The sequence below is a fragment of the Cinclus cinclus genome, chromosome 1 (genome assembly GCF_963662255.1).
Source record: "Cinclus cinclus chromosome 1, bCinCin1.1, whole genome shotgun sequence".
Classification (NCBI taxonomy): domain Eukaryota; kingdom Metazoa; phylum Chordata; class Aves; order Passeriformes; family Cinclidae; genus Cinclus; species Cinclus cinclus.
The window spans coordinates 2,927,152-2,945,167 of NC_085046.1; the positions used below are offsets into that span (position 1 = coordinate 2,927,152).

The following is an 18,016-nucleotide window of genomic DNA, read 5'->3' on the forward strand; positions in this document are numbered from 1 at the left end:
GTTAGGATACAGGACTACAGGGGACATTAAACTTTCTGGAGTGGGAGATGGAGGTCAGGCAAAATTCATGGCAATAAATGGGACTAAATATCTGTAACTGGGAGGATGAATTTAGACTCTATTCAGCAATTGCTGTCTAGAAATCCATTTAATTGTTTAAATCTACCCTTACCTGTGAGACTAAAACATTCCTTAAGATTCTCAGTCAAGTCATTAATTTTTTCTCATTTCTTCATCTGCTACAATGGAAGCAGCTCCTCAGTCCAAGGTGTGTGCAACATTCACAGATAATACATTCATATAATTTTTCAATCATTCAGATTAAACTATGGCCGAGACTACCATTCTTTAAATCAATTTATTTAAGTTGGTTTATGGAGAAGAAATAATTCTGTGGTCAGGTTGTATTTAAATTTGAACAACTTGATGTGAATAATCCCACAGCTGGTGGATTAATCCAATTTTGGCCAGTTGGTAAATATGCGAAAATCCAAAAGCTACGAACATCATTTAAGTTTTGTGGAATACATAACTGGAAGGAAGGGGATAAAAATGTCCAGATTGGACGAGAGATGCTGAATAAGGAAATGTACACAAATTAATAATTATTTGGGATCACAGGGTCCTCCTGCCATTTATGCATTCTATTTGTAAAAAATACCCCAACTTTAGCTGGATTTTTCAAATTAATAGATCTCAAGATATAAACAATGAGGTACAAACTGGTTTTTCTCATTCTGATAATCACAGAGATTATTTGGGTTTTTTTTGTTTGGTTGGTTTTGTTTTGGTTTTGTTTTTTTTTTTGTTTTGTTTTTGGTTGTTTGGGGTTTTTTAAATTTTATTTTCTTTTTCTTTCTCTCACTGAGGTTACGGGAATACATCCAGAATGCAAAATATTCCAGCAGGTGGTCAAAGAGGAGGCTCTTTGCTCAGCACACAACGAATCTGCCTCACCTGATCTTAAAGGTAAGGGTCCTGATGGGCATTCCCTGGTTTGGAAAGTCTCACATCACTGAAGTGTTTACTGTGTTCCTTATTTACATCCAAAACTCCAAAGAAACTCCCACAAAAGGTACTGAAGACCCTATTGAAGTTGTGTCACATTGGGAATCATTCCAATATGGTGAAAATAGTCTTTGTGGGAAAAAAAAAAATAAAAAATCCCAAGTCCTTCAAAATATTAGATTTTTACAATTTTAGACATTGTTTTCTTGTAAAGATTTATTGTGGTGGTGTTCAGAAGTCCATCCATGCTCATATAAATTTCAAAAACTAAAATGAACACAAAACAGAGCCTTTAAAGTAGATTTAGAATGTTGCGTAAGGAGTTCCCTCTTTTGGTTTTGACATTGTAGATATATGCTTAGAAATAACTCAACATGGAATTTCAAAATGTTCAGACTCTCAAAAATTCAGTCATATTTTATTCTGGTTGGCTTTGCTTACAAAAATTTGAATCTGCCTCATGAGATTTTTCAGTTCCATGAATTTTAAGATGTTTGTTCTCTGCAGAGGAATTATGAGACAACGATACCTCACGCATTTGGTCGGGATAGAATTTTTGGAAACTTTGCCTTTAGCAGCCTGGTGAAAATCAGAGCCTAACCCCAAAATACTTCCTCTGTCTTCCATATTATTCTGCAGGATTTCCAATCACTCCCATGTTTCATATCCCTCTTCTAGATTCCTATTTTATTTTGGTGCTATTTTTCACACACACTTTATTAAAATCCAGAATACCTCTTAGACACATTTTGCCCTTAGAACACACAGTAACCCATTGCAAAAATGTCTGGTATAAATTAGGCATTTTTAAAAATGATTTGTTACCTGCATCACAGGATGTCATTCCAGGCATCTTCCTCTTCAACACAAAAATAGTTACATGGTTTTAGAATCCTGTTTGTAGCAAAAGAAATAAAAATCCCTGAGAGTTCTTTTAAACTTTTTAAAGATCTTCAACCTTGTCCACTCTGAGCTTCTTAAAGCTCCCCTTTCCACCTTTTATTCTTCAGATAGGGAAATACTTTAATGAAAGTCTGTTCTGGTATTTACAGCCTTTCTCAATATAGTTTGAAATTAAATATTAGAGCTGGAAAAACAATTTATCCCAAATATTTTATCTGGAGGATAAAAGTACACTAATATAGATAAAAGTCCATTACTTGTGTTTGAGTTTTCAGGAACTCAGAGAGACAAGAAGAGGGATCATAGTTTGTAGAGAATCTGTGCTGGAATCAGTCTGTGTGGCAGAGTTTTTAATCTAAAGTGGTTCCACATTATTCTTGTACAGAACAATGTCCAATGAATTCCACCAGCAGAACCCAGGGTGAAATTCCTCAAATTTTGGAGCAGATATGTGAAATAAGTCAAATGAATCAAGTCCTAACTTCACTTTTTTTTTTCTTATTTTTTTTTTCTTCACTGTCTAAAAATTCTTGGATTACTGAACAAGACTGAAATATCCATGGTGTCAACATTCATAGATACAACTCCTACTGCAGTTGTCTTCATGGAGTCTCAGGTGACTTGGACATCACCAGTCTCTTGAAAACCTTGGCATGAAAAATTCCCTTTCAGCCCCTGCACTCAGCAAATTCTTTGATATAAACTCTAGAAGTCACCAGAAATAAATCTAAGATAAATAAATTCTAAGACTTAAGACATGCAGGTTCTGATCCTACACAAAGTCACAAAAAAAAAAAAAAATACAAAAAAATATACAACTTTTAACTCCACATTGCCAGATAAAATAGATTTTTAGGCCCAGCTGCTCAAATCTGCCAAGCCTTTCTAAGTGTGGGGGCCACTGCATGTCTAAGTGGGACTGATATAACCTGGCTTCATTAATTTGGCAATTAGCAGCCGAGTTTAGGCTGTGATCATCAGTGAGAGCCAGGTATTTGCAGGGTGATTCATCCTGTCCTCAGGAAGAAGGCACCAATATTTGGGATGAATGAGCACTGGAAGCCTCTGTATCTTTCTGTGGATCACAAAGGAAACGTAGCTGAGATTAGCTGACATATTTGAGGCAATTAAATTTTCAGCTAATGACTGAGGGCCTCTGTTTTCCCTGGAAAATTCGGTATACCAGGAATTTCATCCTCCCGAGGGTGATGTGAGGATAATGCTGTGAGAGATTCTCAGGACTATCCTTTTGGAAGCCAGAGAGTACCTTTGCTCAGCTACAGCTGAGAAATACTAGAAGTATTTCTTCCACATTTCAACTTGACAACTTTAAATTTGACTTGTCATCTATCGCAGAGGCAGCAGAGAAGAATCATGGAAGAAAACAACACCTCTCAACCCCCTGCTTTATATCCTCCTTCTGACTGCCTAGAGATTAGTTTTGGTTGGAGCATGATGCCCTTTTTTTTAATTGTTTCAAGCATATTTACATGCTGGTACTTTTTCTGTGCAGCCCCCACGCCCACTTGCCAGCCTCGGTGTGCAGCTGTGACAAAGCTGTGATTCACTGAAACCTCTGAAAACCCCTTTTTAGGGGACTCAGAGCACACCCTGTGTCATCAGCCAGAAGTCTCTGCTTTAGGGAAACTCGTGAATTCCAAACAGCCAGACCTACTCCCAGTGATGGTCATGTTTTATAATGCTGAGGTGTTCTCCTTGTTTGGGATTAATTTAATCCCATTGCAAAAATGCCATTGATTGCCTAAGACTGGGACTTCAGCCCTTATTTCCTGTAAGCCAGGTGAAATGGGTAGATTTTTAAACATGAAATAAAGAGGTTAAGGCTGAGTTTTAGGTCTGATGTATTTCAGTTACACTCTGTAATGAGGAATCTCAAGTAATGAGAAAGCAGTAATGAGAAATCTCAAGTGTTAATCATTATTCAATACTTTTATTTTGGTGGCTTTTGTTTTGACAACAGAAGAGAGCTCCAATTGATTTGACTTTAGGATTGTGTCTGCTTGAATTTCAGATACATTCTCTCATGAGATAAGGAGGGGAAGGTCCAGCTGGAATACCAAGTGTGAGCAAGGATGCATTCAAGGAGAAAAGGAAAACACTCCACTCCTTTTGCAGAGCTGCACATCCTGCTGTGGCTCTTCTTGCATGTGAATGAGTGGGAAAGCCACAGACAATCTCATTATGCAAGATCAAATGTGTGATGTTCTCTGTGATTTTTTTTTTTTAATTTAGAGCGACCTTTATTTTTTTTACAGGATGTGCCAGAGATTGGGATGGTTTAACCTGCTGGCCCAGAGCCACTTTTGGGGAAGTGGTTAAAATTCCCTGCCCACAATTTTTTGAAGGATTCACCAGTACCCACGGCAAGATTTTCCTTATTCTTCTTACTCCTTTTTCTCTTTTCTTCTCTTTTCTTCTCTTTTCTTCTCTTTTCTTCTCTTTTCTTTTCTTCTCTTCTCTTCTCTTCTCTTCTCTTCTCTTCTCTTCTCTTCTCTTCTCTTCTCTTCTCTTCTCTTCTCTTCTCTTCTCTTCTCTTCTCTTCTCTTCTCTTCTCTTCTCTTCTCTTCTCTTCTCTTCTCTTCTCTTCTCTTCTCTTCTCTTCTCTTCTCTTCTCTTCTCTTCTCTTCTCTTCTCTTCTCTCCTCTCCTCTCCTCTCCTCTCCTCTCCTCTCCTCTCCTCTCCTCTCCTCTCCTCTCCTCTCCTCTCCTCTCCTCTCCTCTCCTCTCCTCTCCTCTCCTCTCCTCTCCTCTCCTCTCCTCTCCTCTCCTCTCCTCTCCTCTCCTCTCCTCTCCTCTCCTCTCCTCTTTTCTCTTCAATTCTCTTCTCTTTTCTCTTCATTCTAGTAGTCAAGAATTCTTTCATATTTTCCTGATTTGCAATGCTCTCATGTCAGTCAGCATTCAGTAATTATCCAGTTACACATCTTGGCTTAGGGTCAATATTGACACTCCTGTTTTGTGTTGTGCTCTACTGAATTGTTTAATTCCTTTGGTGATGTAAATACAATGGACAAGTGCACCATGCTGCTGAATTTATAAAGGAATATGTCATAAAATCACTGATTTATAAAACTGCACATTAATTAATATCAGAAAGAACCTTCTGAGGTCATCTAGTCCAATCCTCCTGTCAGAGCAGGACCAAGATCAAAACTTGTATGGAGCTTCCAGTCTGGAAAACACGCCTCAGGGCTTTGCCCAAAATCCCCAAATATGCTGTAAATGTATAATTTGATTTCTTCCATAGATGAAATGAATTTGCAGAGTTGATTTCCCATATGAAATGCACAAGTCCCACTGCATCTTGAAATGACTGGGAACATGTTCCTCAATTTTTAAAGGATAGATATATAGAATATTGTCATTCTCACAGCTAATCTTGCTGAACATAACTAAACCTCTAAGTCCTTAACTTAGGAATCAAAGGGGTAATAAAAAATTGTTGCTACTCATCGAAACTTAACAGCAGCACAGGCACCCCTAATTAATTTTCGGCTGTGTTTTCCCATTGAAGGTTTCCTTCAGAGGAATTGCACACAGGAGGAATATTGGTCAGAGCCATTCCCACCATACACCATTGCCTGTGGGTTTGATGAAGGTTCCACCAAAGGACCTGAGGATCAGGTGGGCTTTGGTTTCCTCCTTCTGAACACCCCCAGAGCACCCTCTCCTGAGGATGCTCCACACATCCGAGTCCTGTCAGGACCCAGTAGTTACTCATTTTCACTGCTAAACTCAAAACTTTTAGGTATACTTAGAACTTGTTTAACAAATTAGCACATTAACATAAAGCAAGTGAGCAGCAGTCAGAACTTTCCAGCCAAATATCTCCTCTTATGTTAAACTCATGTTTAGTTCACCTGTCCAAACTAGCAAAGGCTTTGGCTCTCTGACAGAGGTGATGTAAATCCTCATCATGCACCCATCTTCCAGGGAAGCCCTTCCCACTAGACCTTAGGGATTTTTTTAGGGAAAATTCCTTTGGATCCCTCCCATTTGCAATGTTTTCCAGATTTTCTCTGAGTCACAGAAAAATATTTCTTAACTTTATAGCCTGGTGCTCAACACACACCCCTAGGAGGGAACATTTAGATGACAATGAGTATTTCCTCACTTTATCTCAGGTATTCAGTGGAGCAGGAAGTGGCTATTTTTCCTATCTGAAAATCATCATTCATGCTCAATTAAGCTTCAGAATTTCTTTCACATCCACATTTTGATACGATTTAAATTTCCACATTTCTCTTCATTCTACTGGAGTTCATATCTGGAGTTCAATGACCTTCTGTAAATAAGAATATTTGTAATTTGAGGAAATAAAAATGCTTTAAAATCTTAAATAAATGCTTAAAAACTTAAATAACTTCTTAAAAGCCTTCCAGAAAGATGCTAGGAATGATCTGAACAGTTCAGAAGGGATGTAAGGTTCTTAAAAGGACATGTATTCTGGAGCCCATTTCTCCATCCCCCATGGGGTTCTCCTACAGGGCTAAACTCACTCTCCAGGTGGCTTTCTCCAAGCAGCCCCTGAATTATGCTAAAACAGGAATGATTTCTGGCTGTTTTAAGCTAAAATCAAGCAAGGAGCTATGTTTGTATTGAACATGACAGCAGATTTCTGCTCAGAGCTGCTGGCTGTGTTCTGGCTGTGTTTAGCTTGTTATTCCACTCAAATCCACAGGGTTTGACTACAAAAGGAAGATAAAATCAGCAATCTTTGCTGCACTGCACACATAGGGAAGCGAGTAAAAATCCCAGTTATGTCCTAAGCGAAGCACTTGCTTTGTATTTTGTATGTGCAGTGAGCACTTACAATGTCTTTTGTATTTAGTGTTGTTTCTTTTCATCTCCTCTACAAAACCAGATGAAATGAATTGAAACACTTCATTATTCAATTAAATTACCTCTTTTCTGATTTTCATCTGTGTTTTGAAAATACTGTATAAAAGATCAGGAGTATTGCAGCAACTCCAGGATGATTCCTACCATGTCAGGGTTATAAGACCTCTTTATGCATCTACTTAAATTTGCTAATCTGTTGCCTCAACCTAGAATTGCTGCCTTTTGGATAAACAGATTCAGGATCAAGTAGAGAACAAACTGTCTGCTGGGTTTATAAGGAGGAAATTTGCCTGGGTTCAGAGAATTTAGTATCTTGGTATTTTAAATAATTAGGCGATCTTCTAATGAATCAGAATAAATTTTGTATAGTTAAAGCTAAGTAAACAAGCTTTATTTTAATTAAGACATAAGATTAGGAATTCTTAGGCTATAGGTCTTAATTGAAAACAAATGTATTATAAAGAATTTACAGTGCTACAATATACAGCAAGGAATGAACTGTTTGTCCAGAGAATTAAGGACTGTGTGGTGATTTTCTTGGCTCTAACTTACCTCCACAAGCTGATGTAAATCTTTGTCAATATTTCAGCTTCCTCACCTGCAGATTGAGAGGTTTATTTCTCTTTCAGCTATAGCTGTTGATGAAAATCAATACTTATTGAGTCTGGCCCAGGTTTAAAGAAAGAGATTCACAAATCTCCCATCAGAATATTTCAGTGCTCCAGAGATTTTATGTGCTGACATGAGAAAAGGTGGTTACATATCACAGTTAATATTTTCCTGTTGAACATGCTCAGAGGGCTCAGATGAGCCTGTGGAACTTCTCTCCTGTGCAGGGTTAAGTAGGACTCAAAGGAAAACTTCTGTTAGTGGTGGAGGGAAAGTCCTGAAGCAGATCACGAGCACTAAAAACAGCACAGAGATTGTGGGACTGACCAGTGAGGAAAATGTGTCCCAGTGGAATGGGAACCCCAGGATGCATCCAGCCCAGCCACCTGCACTGGGCTGTGTCTCTTTTCCCTACAGAAATCCTATTATTCTGCATTTTGGTGTGTCTCTTTTCCCTACAGAAATCCTATTATTCTGCATTTTGGTGTGTCTACACTGCTGGCTATGCAGCATCTGTGACTTCACTCATTACAGCTCTAATTGTCTTTGCTGCCTTCAGGTAAATATAAATGGGCTTCTTCTCAAGATGCCTTAAGACAATTTCTCTCAGATCCATTGTGGTTTTGTTTTGTGGGATGTTTTATGGTTGTTTTCTAATCATTCTAAAATATAACACCTTTGATGGTGATGGGTCCTTCTCTACTCATGCTGTGGTGTTTCCCTGCAGATGTTGAAACACTCAAGCTGTGCAGTCTCTCTTAATCTCCTTAATGACACCATACAGTGGAAATGCCTTAATTTGAGATAATTTTTAACATTTTTTGATCATTCTTACAGTGCATGGCAAGAGAGACTGCATAAACAGTGTCCCATGCACTGGAACCAGAGTTTCCTAAATTGCCATTCCCTCTGTGAAAGGCTATTTCTTCCATAACTGAGAGCTGTAAAAAGAGATTTAATTAATTTCAAATGCCTCATTTGATGATGTTGGTTATTAGGAAGTGGATTTGGGGTTTGCTTGGGGCAGAACACAGAGCAGCTCCCTAACTGGAGTGGGTTTGCAGTCTCAAAGGTCATGGCCCTTACAGAGGGACCCAGGAGCACGAGGCTGATGTGGGAGGTTCCTTCAGTTCAAGGTAAAATGTGCCCAGGACAGTCTAGGGAAAGGGAATCATGGAAATATTGGGCTGGAAAAGCCATTTCGGATCAAGTCCAACCATTAATCCAGCCCTGCCAAGTCCATCACTAACCCATGAACCACGTGTGCTTTAAACACCCACAGAGATGGGGACTCCACCACTTCCCTGGGCAGCCTGTGCCAGTACTTGACAACCTTTTCCAAAGAGAAATTTTCCCTGGTATCCAATGCAAACTTCCTGTGGCACAACTCGGGGTCTTTCCCTCTTGTCCTGTCCCTGTTAGCTGGGGGAAGAGCCCAGCGCCCCCCCTGGCTGTCCCCTCCTGTCAGGGAGTTGTGCAGAGCCACAAGGTTCCCCCTGATCCCCCTTTTCTCCAGGCTGAGCCCCTTTCCCAGCTCCATCAGCTGCTCCTCACCAGATTAATGCAGTTTAGGGCAACTGCTCTGCCAGCCATCCCATAAGACGTGACTGACACCCACTCAATCCTCTCTTTGACCCAAAAAGGGCTGAAAGCCTGATGCAAGCCAGATCAACAAAGTTATTAGATATAATTAAGAGTTATTATCATAATCCAACCCAAAAGTCCCACAGTTACTGTCGGCTTCTGGCATCTCCTTTAAATATGTGGTGATACAAGGATAATTATCCTGTATTTTTTTTTTTTAGCTGGAAAAGGTAACCATTCCCTGCTCCCTCCTGTCTCGCTACCTCTCAAGCAGTGACAGATCATTTATTGCTTTGCAAGGGTTCTGCAGTTTCATGTGCTCCTGTTTGACTTTTGATGGGACCACGAGAAACTTCTCTCAAAGAACCGTTTTTACTTTCTCTTTCTGCGGCAGAAAATTCCACTGCACACGGAATTACATCCACATGCATCTGTTTGTCTCCTTCATCTTGAGAGCAGTTGCTGTTTTCACCAAAGATGCTGTTCTGTTCGCAGATGAAACTATGGACCACTGCCTCATGTCGACGGTACTGAACTTCCCCTCTCCCTCACCCTTGACTGAACATTTAATTCTTTACCTGAAGGCAACAGGGAGATCTTTTCTCCTATTGCTAAAACTGAAATCTTTAAGCAAACAGTATTATGCAAACCCAAAGACCAAGTGCTAAGGCTGCACTCAGCTTTGGTATTTAGGTCTGTTGACTTCAAGGAAGCTCTAACAATTTCTGCCAGTAAAGAATTTAATCTCTGTGTTAAAAACATTATTTCCCTTTCAAAAATCCAAAAGTTAATACAAATTACAAAACCTCAAACCTATAGAAATTTTATTATTTCTTCATTCTTGTGTGGCAACATTGAATTTTTCCCACGTTTCTGTAAAAACCAGCCATAATGAGAATAAACCTGAAAGGTTTTTCTCCCTCTGCACTTCCAGGTTGCTTGTAAGGCTGCTGTGGCCTTCTTCCAATTCAGTATTTTAGCCAATTTCTTCTGGCTTCTCATCGAAGGGATCTACCTGCAAACCCTGCTGCTGCTGACCTTTGTTTCCAACAAGAAGTTTGTGTGGTGGTTCATATTTACTGGCTGGGGTTAGTACTCCCTTCCTGTTCTTGCTCTTCAGTATTTCTGGTTGCTTGCAAAACCGGATAAAATCTGTGTTTTGAGGTAAAAGGAGCATGTCAAAGGTGACTCTTTTTAGAGGGAAGGTGCTCGTTCATCCAGTGCTGCTACATCAAAGCCGCATCATTGTGTTGTCTTTTATATCTTAGTTATTTACAATTTGTGGTGAATAATCCCGGTCTCAAGAGGATGAGTGATATGGCTGCATAATACCACAGAAATATGGTGAATTCCTCCACTGACTAAAGAAGTTTGGGTGACTAAGATTCCTTTTGTTTTTAGCAAGCAGAATTTGGCAGTTTAATCTTAAATCATGAGAGCCCAGACCTAGAAATCAAACAATTTTATTTTTCATTTATTTTCAGAGGTCTCCTGACTTTGAGATTATACAGCAATTGAAATGATCTCTGATTCAGAATAGGAATGTGAATTAAATTCCTTTAACTCTTCAGAATTGTTTATTGTGACTCTCAGATATTCCCATGTCTCACCTTGGCTGGTGTAAAGTGCAGGCACCAAAATGAGTAGTTCCAATGACATTTTTCGACTTAGAAGTGAAGTCCTAATTATCCTGAATAAATATTAATTTATCCTTCACCTTCAGATTTTTAGACTTTATTTAATGTAATTAATTTTTTTTTGGAGCACTTCCAAATAGGATGGTCTGAAAGTAGACTCTCAGCCCTTGATTAATCATGGCAAACTTGAGGTAAGAAATCAAACAACTCAATTAATAACGTGGTAATCCTCATCTCCTTCTGCAATCAATGGAAGGTGAGAGACACCTCGGGGGTAACTCGCATCTTGGGTGATGTAGAGGGAAATATTTCTTTTCATTAATTAAAAAGCCAACTTGAACTTAACACGGTGCCAGCTTAAAGGACTTGAGCAAAGGGGTGCAATTTGGAAGGGCAAGTTCTGGGCCCTTCCTACAGATCTCAAATTATACTTAGAAAGAAATTATCTCCATTTCTATAGAATAATCAGTGAAAATGTCACCTGCTTCACATTAGAGTCCCTCTTGTGGTGGCTTTGAAAGTCACTTAGTCTTTGGAAATGCAATTCCACAGAAGGAGAGCAAAAGCAATTTTTGCTTTATAGACTTTCTTTGGAAAACCCAGTCAAAAATGTAAAATGATAGAAGGATAAGCAGTGATACAGTGAGGCTAGAAATCACTGGATCCTGGACTTAGTTAAATTTTCCTGGAATTCTTATGAACAGATTGGTCCAGAGTGATTAGTAGAGGGTCTTTGGGACAAAAATGTGAACTCTTCCAGCTGCTATAGGAATATTTATTGGCCACAATTTACAAGATAAAAGAGCTTCAGCTAAATAAATGCTTACTCCAGCTTTGCAAGTGCTTGCAATTCCTACCCAAACCTTCAAGTAATTCTTTACATTTATTTCTGAAAATGTAGTTTCACATCATCCCCTATTCTCCTTTGTTATGATTTCATTCTCCTGCGCTTTTATTCTTTTCCTTTTTCCTTTCCCTGAACTGCAAATTAAATTCTTTCATAGAGCTATTGAAAATTGTCTGACCCATAATTTGACCTTTAATCCAACCTGCTGCACTGTGAACCTATTGGAAGAAAGATTCCATGGGACATGACATTCAAACCGATTCTTGTGTTCCTGTTGATTTGCTCAGGAGCTCCCACTGCTGTGATGTTTGCTTGGGTCCTCACACGAATCCACCAGCAGAACACTGGGTAAGTCAGAGCTGGGATAAGGAGCTCAAGGGCATCCTGTTTTTTATGGTGTTCTGCTTTTCTGGTGCGGGAAAAAAGACGTAAGAAAAAAGACATTTTTTACAGAAAAAGGTAAAGGAAAAAACTCTCATAATTTAAAGTTGTACCTCTAATTTTTACAGCTTGTACATAAGTGAGAAAATACTTTAAGTCTTGTGTTTTTTATGTCCATACATGAGGTAACAAAACCTGGAAATATCATATTAACTATTGAAATTTCATTTAAATTCCCTAATGCTCAGTCCTTGAAATAATTTAATTTCAGTAAATTTGCTGCTTCTGTATAAAGTCAACTAGAAATCACTAACCCTAAGGTCTTCAAAAAAAGAACTTCCCAAACAACCAACATTGTCTTAAGTAGTTTCTTCTTTTGTTTTCATTCAATTATTTTATTTTATTTCATTTTAATCTGTTTAACATGAGCTCCAGATAGAAATCTGTAAGCTGTCCAGAAGGCTTTCAGATCATTTCACAATAACTGCAAAAGTTACTATTTTATACCCACCTGCTCAGAACATGGGAGAGTTGAATAAGAACTTGAGTTGAGAGCGGTAAGAAGAGCAGGAAAGAAACCTGAACATACAAATGTGGGGGGTTTTTTTAATTTTGCTTTGGTTCTTCAATCTGTGATTTCTTGCAGTTTAAATTTGCTTTAGATTAGACTACACAGAAACCAGGGACATTTAGACAGTGATTTAAAACTTAGTGACCACCACTTTCCTTTCCGGTGGCAGAAATGTTTTGTGTGTTGTGGGAAATTCCCATGGGACAAATTAAAAAAAAAAAAAAAAGAGTTTGTTTATTGTTTCAGATGTTGGGATGATGATGAAAATGGAGTGGTGTTATGGATTATCAAAGGCCCCATCCTGCTGACTGTATTAGTGAGTATTTTCATTTTGCCTCGACTTTCTGCATAGATATAATTTTATTATTGTGCTTTTAAATGGGTTCTTATGATTGTAACTTAAGACAAAAAAAAAAAAAAAAAAATCCTCCCTTATCCACGAATTTATACTGCCTGAATTTAGGGAGGGAGCAATCTGTTTTTTGGGTCTGTATCTGGTATATTCTCTGTCATAAACAATGTTGAGAGCAGGGTGGACTTTTTTGGACCACTGAAAATCTAAATTTAAAATCTAAATTTAAAGTTCTGACTAGAAGTACAAGACATTAATATCAGACATAAGATGATATTAAGATATGTAGGTCTACATTAATTCAACGTAACTTACGTATTTTATGTACAATTATATATTGGTGGGAAAGATAATTATTGTTTCTAGAGCTATTGATCTGAGCTGAGAACAGATGAACACTGGTTTATAACAGTGCAATTCCTAAGAGTGGGGATTTTTTTAGTTATTTGTATCAACTGAAGGCATGACCTGGTTTGTAGTGAATTTATCAATTTTGTCTTGTCTTTACAGATTAACTTTATTATATTCATTAATGTGATCAGAATTCTAGTCCATAAATTGAAATCCCAAGAGGGAGGAGGGAAACATTCAAGCCACTTTGTGTAAGTATTTCTGGGTGTCTTAGGATTGACCTGTTCTAACTGCTGTTAGAAACATTTTATGGGTAGGAGAACAGAATGTTCTACTCCTCTTCCAATAGAAAGAGAAGAAATGACAATGTGAACTTTCTTTTTCATCCCAAACACCTCATCTCCTTTTCACTTCAGGGCAAAAAGGGTGGGGTGCATATGTCGGGGACAAAGAGAAAAGTAAAATATAAAGTACGAAACTTCAAAACTTGAAAGTATAAACACTAAATGTCAGGTGCTGAATCCATCTCCAGTCCTTTCCTCACAAATGGCCACAGATAGAAAGATGCAGATGATTTCCTTTAAATTCTTTGTTCTAACAGGAGACAGTGTGTAACCAAGCCTTGCCCTGGCTGTTTACAGACCCTTTCACAGTCACTGGAGATCCCACCAGTGCAGTCTGTGCATAACTTCTCTGGATTCACTTGCCTCCATTTGGAGCTGTTCTCTGAATTTTAAAATGTTCCAACATAGAATTGCTGCCACTCATTCCCTGTTTCTAACAGTGCATTGTTCTTTAATTCTTGCTTTTCCAGACGACTTGCAAAATCCACGTTGCTTTTGATCCCCCTCTTTGGGGTGCACTACATTGTATTTGCATTTTTCCCAGAGAGCACTGGTCTGGAAGCTCGGCTTTATATCGAGCTGGGCCTGGGTTCATTTCAGGTAAGATGGACAAAATGTTTAACAGCCCTGAAATGTTTGGTCTCTAACACCACACTTCAGGCTGGTTATTAGAGCAGGATTTATTAATGCATTGAAATTCAACACACACATCCATCTCACTCCTTCACGAGCTCTTCTGTTGCTTACTCCCTTATTATTTGAAATCCCTGGCTCAGACTTTATATGAATAATCGCCAAATAAATAAAATCTTTACGTTTATTGAATAACAACAACAGAACACCATGGAGACCAGTCTGTGGGTTAATGTGAACTGATCGAAAATGATTGCACATGTAATAAGGATAAGAGGGGTTGTAAAAAAAGTACATAACCACCAGCTTCGCCCTTACCCTTTAAGAGTAGTGAACCATGTTAATATCTCATTGTTTATTTTGCTGTTCCACTACTCAGAACAACAGCATGGATTTGAGAGGGTCAGGACCTGTGTTTGGTACATTTTGGACTGAACAGTTGAGATCATTGCCCTTCTCCTTTCTCCTGTACCCCACCACAAATTGTCCACATTGAGCTGTGTTGCAAATGATTCATCTTTCATGCTTGCCTTATCTGAGGGAGAATTTGTTTGTAGGACACAGTAAACAACCCGTTAATCCTTGTTGTCTCTGTACAAAGGCAGTAATAAACATAAAATGTCACCAGTCCATTGAGGGATTTGATTCTATTATGAAAACTCAATAAAGAGTGAATTCCAATGAAAAAATGGAAAATATGCATTGTTTGTTGTCTTACACAAACTGTGAATGAAACCTGATGTCTGTTATTGATTCTAGATTTTAAATCCATGTTTTTTCTTTGCCTACCCTGGCTGTCCTAGGGTTTTGTTGTTGCTCTCCTATATTGCTTCTCAAATGCAGAGGTGAGTAGCAAGTACCTGAGATTATCAAAACCCTTAAAACTCACAGTCCTCTCTCATTTTTAAATTTCTTTTCCTATTTTCAGAACAGATCTCTCTTTGATCTGCTCCTGAAACTATGACATCCTCATATATTTTTTGTCCCTTGGTAGCTTTGTTGACTTTATTTGTATCCATACAGTTCTGACAGGAGAACACAAAATGAACTTTGAAGCAATGACCCTTTAAAAATGGTTGCTGAGTTTTGTCAGGGGATTTTCTCCTGATTTATGTTTGATAGCTATAACGATGATGGCTCAAAGGAAAGCTTGTAGAGCTCCTCACTCCCTCTAGGTTTATTTCTCCTGGTGACTTTCTTCATTTCCCCCTTCCTTTTCTTTTTCCCTTTCCATTTTCCTTTTTGCTTTCCCCTTTCCTCTTTCTTTTTCCCCTTTTCCTTTTTTTTTTTTTCCTTTCCCCTTTCCCTTTTCTCTTTCCTCCTTCCCCTTTCCAAGTCTGCTCATGCAATCAGGACTTTTGTTCAAACACTTTCTTTCCTAGTTTTATAACACTGGTAGCATTTGGGTAAACTCCCTGCAGTAGAATGTAGTGAGTCTATCATTTATAAACCTCACTAAATTTGCTGGCACTTTCCCCCAAAAGAGCAGAACAAATTGATACTGATGAGAAAATGTAAGAGCACATCTCATCCTCAGAAAAGTGAATAGTTAATTAAGAATGACAAATGGTGCCTCTGTCTCTGCAGTGGCTTCAACTTGGACAATTCTCACAGAGCATGGAATTATTAATGTTGCAAGAGCCCTCCAAGATCATCAAGTCCAACCTGTGCCCAATGCTCACCTTGTCCCCAGCCCAGAGCACTGAGTGCCACCTCCAGCCCTTCCTCGGACACCTCCAGGGATGGGCACTCCAAACCTCCCTGGGCACTTCCAATCCCTGAGCACCCTTTCCATGGGGAAATTCCTCCTGGTGTCCAACTTGAACCTCCCCTGGAAAAATTTGAGGCTGTTCCTTCTCCTCCTGTCCCTGTTCCCTGGGAGCAGAACCCGACCCCCTGGCTGCTCCCTCCTGTCAGGGAGTTGTGCAGAGCCAGAAAGTTCTCCCTGAGCCTCCTTTTATCCAGCTGAACCCCACCCCCCCCCAGATCCCTCAGCTGCTCCTTCTCTTTAACACAGTTTACTCTCCAGACCCTTCACCAGTTCCATTGCCCTTCACTGGACACACTCCAGCACCTCACATGAATGGCCAAATGGAGGTGCAATTATTCATTCCATCCATGGATGAATAATTCCTAAAATATGTTTGTTACTTAGGAAAACAGTTTATAATGGCCATTCTAGCTGAGTGCCTTCAAGACTCAGCTGTGAATACAGAAGGCTCTACTTCCAACTTGCCTTCTGTATTGCAGACTCCCTGCCAGCAGCCTTTTAATTGCTTCAACAGCCTTTTAATAGCTTGCATATTGTACCCCACAACACAGAAATCCAGTAGGTGCTAAAAACAGGACAGGCAGAGCCTGATCTCTGGCCCCAAGATGAAGCTGGGTTGGCTTTTGTCCATGTTTCTTAGGGATAACTGCTCCTGGAGCAGCTTGGCCACTCATTACCACTTGGCAGTGCATCTGTTGTGGTTCCCTGCAATCCTATAAACTAATTATGATTGTCTCAGTGTGTGTGTTTGTGCAGTTTTGAGTATCTGTGACAATGTGAGAGACTGTGCTGCTTCCAGGCAAGGTGTTATGAGTATGTTAAGGTGAAACTCAGGGGTGCTGGAGGGCCTTGAGTTTGCTGGGATGGAGCTGGAGTACTGGATTGGTAAAGGAAATCCCTCTTTTGTTTATTTGATTCCTGGAAGATCCAGAGATCCATCCATGAAGTTGTGCTCAGGGGTTGTCTGTGAGGGTAATAGGGAAAATTAAGGCAGAATAGGGGTCACCAAAATGATAAATATTGCCAGTGACTTGCCCTGAGGTCCAAATGTACTTCTGCATGCCATCCTCTGAATTTTTGAAATTAAATCTGCTTCTTTTCATAAGGAATAAGGACGGAGTTCAAGTTCTTCTAGAAATGTGTTAAGCTTTAATCCTAACTTATCGGGCTAAATACTCAGGCAGACTTTTGGGCATATTTTACCTCCAGTGTTCATTAAGTCTGTATTTCCTCTTTGTTTGTAACTTCCTGTAGGTTCAGGCTGAGCTGAAGAAACAACTGTGCAAGTGGCAGCACCAGGAATACCTGAGCTTCACCCACAAGCACGGGGCTTTGTCCAGGGAAACCAGCCCAGTCAACTACGTCACTCAGCTTTCCCTGCTGGACAAAATCAGCCCCAAAAGGAGAACCTCTGTGCTCCAGGATGGTGTCACCACTGTCTGAGGGGCTCCAGCAGGACCAGATGCTGGGACACTGCCATGTCCCACCTAAGAGGTGGCCAACGGGATCCTTTGTGGCTTCCCATAATGTCAGGAGCCTTCTGTAAATTCCTTGTCCTCAACAGGAGCTGCTTTTCTCACCTGGTACAGATCTGTGTCACAGCCCTGCTTCTCTCTCCTGAAACATAAAACACCCTTGTTTTTGTTGTGAAAAGCCAGACTTTGAGCTAGAGTTTGAGCATCAACAGGTTAGCAAACAAAAACAAAAACAAAACCACAAAAAACCCTACATTAACTCCTCCCAGGCCCAGCATGTTTGTCATATCATTGCTAGCATTTCCCAAAATTTCCACTTTCCAAGACCACCATCATTTGAAAGGGTTATTTGCTGGTCAAGCTTTGCCATAATGATTTCTGATGTTTTACTATTGTTTTGATATGTCTTGAGACAATCTAATTGAAATTAAGCACAGAAACCTGACAAGCACTTACCTATAGGACAGTAATCTGCTTTAAAAGGGAACTCAAACTGTCTTCAGTGGCAAAAACAAGTAACAAAAAACACCTGCTTGATTTTTTTTTTTTTCTTCTAAGCCTGCTGAACAGACATTAAATTAGCCCAGAGGACCCCAAACCCTTTCTTGTCCTAAGGAAAATATGGAGCAGATGAATATTAGGCAGATGATGTGTGATGCAATAAATCAGCAAATCCAATGCCAGGGCT

The 18,016-nt window shown here is 39.4% G+C and overlaps 1 protein-coding gene across 1 annotated transcript; it reads left to right on the top strand.

Annotated features, from left to right (window-relative positions):
* Positions 1 to 244: 244 nt before the first annotated feature.
* On the top strand, positions 245 to 17,296 carry LOC134044264 (vasoactive intestinal polypeptide receptor 1-like). Its single transcript, XM_062493402.1, has 13 exons — positions 245 to 268; positions 870 to 969; positions 4,188 to 4,295; positions 5,446 to 5,555; positions 7,844 to 7,941; positions 9,361 to 9,493; positions 9,901 to 10,054; positions 11,738 to 11,798; positions 12,649 to 12,718; positions 13,265 to 13,356; positions 13,920 to 14,049; positions 14,886 to 14,927; positions 17,108 to 17,296. Exons 1-13 carry the CDS (start codon positions 245 to 247, stop codon positions 17,294 to 17,296), a joined length of 1,311 nt encoding a protein of 436 aa, XP_062349386.1.
* The last annotated feature ends 720 nt before the right edge of the window (positions 17,297 to 18,016 follow it).